Source organism: Coloeus monedula (assembly GCF_965178545.1).
Source record: "Coloeus monedula genome assembly, chromosome: 9".
Lineage (NCBI taxonomy): Eukaryota > Metazoa > Chordata > Aves > Passeriformes > Corvidae > Coloeus > Coloeus monedula.
In genome coordinates this window covers 7339907-7345906 of record NC_138789.1, presented here as the reverse complement: position 1 = coordinate 7345906, position 6000 = coordinate 7339907, and the positions used below count along the sequence as shown (strand labels likewise).

The following is a 6000-nucleotide window of genomic DNA, read 5'->3' as shown; positions in this document are numbered from 1 at the left end:
TCTCCCACCGCCCCCATCCCCACGCCCAGCCCCGCTTCCCCTTCTCGCCCTTCCCCGCCCCGTCCCCGCCCCTCAGTCCCCGCGGGGCGGGCGCCCCCTGGCGGCGGCGCGGGAGGGGCGGGGCGCGGAGCGGCGCGGCGGAGGAAGCGGGGGCGGCGCGCGCGGCCGTGTCCCTCCGCGCGGGGCGGGCGCTCAGATCCCTCCGCCGAGCCCGTGGCGGCGGGAGCGGCCGTGGCCATGGCCCGCGGAGCGGGGCCCGCGCTCGCCGCGCTCCTCGCCCTGGTGCTGGCCGTGCTCCGCCGCGCCGAGCCCGCCGCCGGTGAGTGCCGGGGAGCGCGGGGGGGCGGGGGGGGCTGCGGTAGGGCTCCGAGCGAGGGGCGGCGCGGGGAGGACCGGCCACTCTCTCCCGGCGTCCGTGTCGCCTCCCCGCGCTGCCGCCGGGGAAGGGCACCGGGGCCGGGTGACATCGCGCGGGGGGCCCGGGGCCGCCGGCGCTTTGTGCGAGCGGTCCCGAGTCGGGCGGGCGCGGGGGCGGCGGGCTGAGCCCCGTGGGAACGACGCTCCCTCGGGAGCCGCTGCCCGGGGGAGCCGCGGAAGCCGCCCCTGGCTGGCCGAGCGCGGCAGCGATGGATGCGCTGCTCCCGGGGAGCTGGAGGGTCGGGGGTTCAAAGCACGAGAGTGAAGGCTTTGCGGCGCCCGTCGCTTCGCATACCTGTGCACCGAGCCTTTGTTGGGGACATTCCTGCACACACAGAGAGAATCTCTGCGTGCCCTCCTCCTCATCAATCCAGGCGCGATGAAGCCATGTGTGCACATCTGAGGGAAGTGCCGCTTTTTGTCACTGTTTCCCCTTGCACGCTGGCATTTGCATTATATTTGAAGCTTGTCTGGAGCGCTGGTTCATAGCCATAACTGGTGGGTTCTGATGGAAATCTCATGGCACTTCCAGCTTTACTCCGGAGTAAAGCTTGTGCAGTCTTGCACCGCGTTAAAGCTATCGAGGACCAGCAGTCATTGATTACTTGTGTGCCTTCTCATTCCTTCTTTTTACTCTTGAGAGGCTGGGTTGCTTTTCAGATGACTTATGAACAGTGCAGCGATGAGAGAGAGCGTTAGTGGAAGTTGTTTAGGGCTGAGCAAGCAAGACACTAGTATTTTCAGTAGTTTTGTTGTTCAGTATGGTTTTGGAGTGGAAAATGCTGTATGCAGAGTTTTAACCACTTCTTGCTGGTTTGAATAAGAGTAGTTGGGTCAGTCAATCGATCTGTTTTGACTTTGAAATGGTCAGTATTTGTCTCCTGGGAGAAATGTTGTTAGGTTTTTTTCCAGTAATCCCCTCTGAAAGCTGATTTAGTTTTGCTAATATGTTGCAAGAAGATGGTTAGAGTTAAAAAAAGCTGTTTCACAAATGTGTTTAGGCTAGGTTTGTTCAAAAGGAAAATTATAGGGTCTCTCAAGGGTAGGTGTCTTAGAAATACCCTTTTGTGGTAGTATAGACTTGTGGTGCATAGTAGCACTGTTATTTCTGGAGATGGCTTACATAGTCGAGTAAGACAGAAAAATACTAGTTTTCTAAAGACTAAATGTCATGTCCACTTAGTCAAACTGTACGTTCATACGAACAACTTAGCAGCTTATTGCTGGCCCTTTCCCTGAGGGGCTGAGAGAAGTAGCTGTGGCATCACCTGTTGTCACTTGCCTGGGCAGACACCTGAGGTGGTTGAGGTCATCCCATGCTGCCAAAATTTTTTGCCTTTGTGGGTGAAATCTCTTCCTGGTGCTGAACAAAGGCTGGTTGGCAGAGATGACAAATCCAGGCTGAAAGTGACTCCTGTTGTTCGTGAGATACTGACCTGCATCTGGTTCCTGGGAGTGGGAGCTGTGGCTTGAATTAATGGGAAAGATGAAGTCACCGAAAGGGTATTTTCAGGTGCATATTCAACTGGCTTGATGCTCTTGTGCAAGAGAGGGCAGGTACCTGATGTCAGCCCTCTTGGTCAATAAATAGGAGGCTCCTGGATGCACGGAGCGCTATGGTTTGGACTACTCAGCCTTGTCTCATCATGCAAGCCCCATGGTGTAGCAACTCGCTTTTCCAGTTTAGTTTTGCAAAGGGCTGCAGTTGAAGGTGCAGTAAGCTGGGGTGGGGCAGCAACACCTGCGCTTTTGGTGAGGATACTCACCTGATAATTGCTGTGAACCATTTGCTTCTCTTCTGATCAGGCAGAAAGATCCTGGCTGTTAAGCCCACCCTAATTACCTGCTGTCATTAGCTCTGGTGCTCTGCCTTGCCACGCTGTTACTGCCTGCCAGCCCGTGTTTCTAACAAGTTACAATCCATTTTTAATCAGTGCTGTGCTGGCGTGGACTGCAGTTTGAGGTCTTTAGTATTCACACAGAGAAATTTGGAGGACTTCAGATAGTGCTGATAGTGCCGGTCTGCTTGACATGGATTTGCTTATGGGAGAACAAGTTTGACTTGATTTTCTGAAGGTGTTACCATCTATCAAATTTGTTCTTATCAAAGATGCTGATTTAGGCTTTCAAAAGGGAGCGTTATGAGAATCTGGCTAACTCGCATCACTTCCTGCAGGGCATCACTTAGTCAGATTAAAAATACGTGAAGATCCTCCTGCTCATGTTCTCAGGACTTGAATCCTTGGGAAAGGAGGACTCGCCTCTGGTGGCATTTGGCATTCGAATCTCTTTCAGTGGATGGGTTGGGTTTTTGTCAGCTTCCACAGCTACTGCCCTCCCTTTTTTTTTCATTTGCTGCTGTTGCAACAAGTGGATGATTCCCTTCAATAGGCTCTGGTCCTTTTCAGATTCTCCCATTTCCAAAACTGGTGTCTGTGCCATGAGAGGGTGTGGGTGGCTGGACTTTGAGTCCAGGATGAGGTGTAGGTGGAAAAGCAGCAGCAGTCTGTTTCTTCTGGACTCGGGAATCTATCTTACTTAGCATCAAACCTAAGCAGTTACAATAGTAGCTCTAGGTGTAACATGATTTCCTTTAAATTTGTACTCTTGGCTAATTTGTACTCTTCAGTAGAGCATTGATACAGTGATTATTGCCACCGCTCCTTTGGGATGCCTTGGGGAAAGGTCATCCATGTTGTGGAAAAAAGAGCTTTCCTAAGCACATGTGTTGTATTCTCAGTTTCTCTGAATTCACTTTGAAATCATCTTGCCAACAGAAGTCAAGGGCTTGTCTGGGAGAAATACTGCTCATATCATTCTAAGCAGAGTCATCTGAGATTGGCAGAAATAATAGTTCGTTCTGTTTAGAAAATAGTCTGTTCCTAGGGCACATGTCCTTTTTTTAGACTGCCATGGGGATGAAAAAAGAGCTTTGTATCTCAAAATGGCACGGGCGTCTGCTGTTTGTTCCATGCATCTTCCTCTCGTCTCTCTGACATCACCCTGGACGGCTGCGGAAGCGCTGCTCGGCACAAGCAGTGGGATAACATTTCTTCACGGGCAGACACGCTCAACATTCAAATTAATAAAGATTTAGTGCTGCAGAATGACGGAAGACTTGGGAGAAGAGGCGAGCATGGCTCCTGACTGCCAGATTGCCATGGAAACACCAATACCTCTTCAGCTCTTTAATTGCCTTCCCTACATTTTTTTGTTGAAAACTTTTTTTTTTTCCCCTAAGTGCTTTATGTTGCAGTTCTGGATTTTAGGCATTTTGGCTTTGTTTGGAAAACTACAAATGGGAGAAGGCAGAGAACAGTAGCTGTGTGGGGAGATGGAGAATATGGTGGCTGACAGCCTTTCAAACTGTGTTACAAGTTCATCCTAAATTCAGTATCTATTATAATGTGAGTTTTTATCAATAGTTTTTCTGTAGCAGCAGTGTCACATGAACTGCAGCTGCATCTTATACAGATATCAGTGTTCCTGCAGCTTCCTGGGCCTAAGACCCTGATGACGAAAGACTTTACCTCTACCTGTGAATCTCCAGGGTGCTTCCCAGCTTTGCTTTCAGGAGGGTCAATTGGTAGTTTTTTGCTGATCCTAGATGTTTGAAAGAGAGATTTGAACCAGATGATGGCAGGTCATGGGGTTCTGCATGTCTGAGAGCTTCACGTAGTCAGATTTGCTATTGGCATCCTCAAATTAAAAAAAAACCAACCTGATGAACTTCTAAAGCAGAACTTCGTCATGTTTACAGGCTTGTTCTTCTGAAATCCACTTAAATATTTTCTTTTCAAATTTTTTGCTCTTGCCTAGAGAATTTGTGAAGGAAATACAGATATTAGAGTTTCCTTTCTCAAAAGGTATAGGTTGTTGTTTGAGTGTCTTCTCACTCCTCTGAGCTCTGCTTAGCTTCTCAGTTGATGAGTCTTGCATTATCCAGTTGATTTCAGGCTTTTGTGTGTAAAAACAGTGGAGATGTCTTAATCTGATTAAAGCAATTCACTTTACAGACTATTTCCATGCCCTGTAGACAAGCTTTGTCTTTAACTACTACCCTCTGTGTGTGAAGTGCAAACTGGTGAGCATGTTTAAATTCCCCAAATGTTAATGGTTTCTAAATCTGAGCTGAGTGTAAGTTTTTACTGCATTTTCACAGTAAGGATTTTTACCAGTTTGCTTCTTCCCCCCTCCATGTGCCTGCCATAGGATGATCTGTTCTTCGGAAAAAAAAAAAAAAAAAGCTCTTTTCCTATTTTCAGCTAGCTGGTATTTACTAGTGGGTTCTTCCCTGCTATATAATCTCACTGAAACTGTAATCTCATGAGGTTAGTGAATAGCGTAATTAGTCCTTTGTGGTTTTCCTCCAAAATTTGGTTATCTTTGGGTATTCTCTCCATATGTGCAGTGCTGCTTACTCCTTACCACCTCTTCCAGTGGTGGTTTGTGTGCTGTGCAGTGCTGCTGTGGAAGCATTTTGTCCCTTTCTGCACATCGAGGACCTTCCTGCAGAATGTACCTCATGTTTCAGCATTAACTGCTTTTTTCACGCTCTGTTTTTCCTGAAGGGAATCAGCAGCTGTCTTTCTCTCCCTTGGAATTTGAGACCCCCTTGGTTTGTTGTGTAATTGGTGTTTCTGGCCATGCTGATGGTTGTCCTCTTCAGAGCTGATCCACCTCTGACAAGCAACCCTGAGCATTGGATTTTCCATGCGTTTTGTGTTGCTGTTGTTAGAGGGCTTCAAATCCTTTTTCCTCCTCTCCCTTAATACATAATGGGTAGCACGGTTGAAATGACAGGCTGTTTCTCATGAATCTCAATCGAGACAGAAAATCACTGACTGCATAAGGGTTATAGAAACCTATTTTGTCCTTTAGCTTTCTGTCTAATCTTAAATACGTTTTTAGCTTGACTTTTTTCTATGTTCAAGTAGGTTGTTTTCCACCCACTCCCACAAGAGAGCTTTTGAACTTATGGACAGGCTTTAACCACATAGGACAAAGGTCTTGGTTCCGATAATGTGTTTCTATGAACATAATGAAACGCTTATGGACAGAAAGAGGAGAGAGAGACATATAGTGTCCTCCCAAGGAGAAAGCTGTACCAGCAGCTCAGCTGTGTTCTCTGCTGGGACATTACTCTCCCCTCATTTAAAATAAAACCTTTGGTACAGAGCCTGCACCATCTGAGATGCAGGATAATAGACCACAAAGCTACAGGAAATCAGCTTTATAATGTCTCTTTCGTGCAGCATTAATTGTTTTGGTTTTTTTCGTTTCTACTTCGGCTCTACTTTTTGTGAACTTGTGGGCAAGGAGTTTAGTGGCATTACTTTCCTTTGGGTAGTTACAACAAAGCCCTTTCAGACTTGCTCTGGTAATGGCTTGATTTCCCTATTGCAGAGTTCTCCTAAAAGCTCAACTCTGACAGAGCTTCTGATCTTAATCCTACACTATTTCTTTTAATTTTATAGCCCAGAAAATATTTGAATTTATAGAAGGCAGATGAAGTGTGGAAACCAAATCACAATGTCCAGATCGTCTTGGCATTGTAAAGAACACTGAGGTGGAATGAAAACT

The 6000-nt window shown here is 47.5% G+C and overlaps 1 protein-coding gene across 1 annotated transcript in view; it reads left to right on the top strand.

Moving 5' to 3' along the window:
* The first annotated feature begins 210 nt into the window (after window positions 1-210).
* The window catches only part of NOTCH2 (notch receptor 2), an 83148-nt gene continuing 77358 nt past the window's right edge, over window positions 211-6000 (top strand). Inside the window, exon 1 of the mRNA XM_082287095.1 lies at window positions 211-319. Within this exon, the coding sequence (XP_082143221.1) occupies window positions 238-319 (82 nt within the window). The 5' untranslated portion in view covers window positions 211-237. The remainder of the gene's footprint in view (window positions 320-6000) is intronic.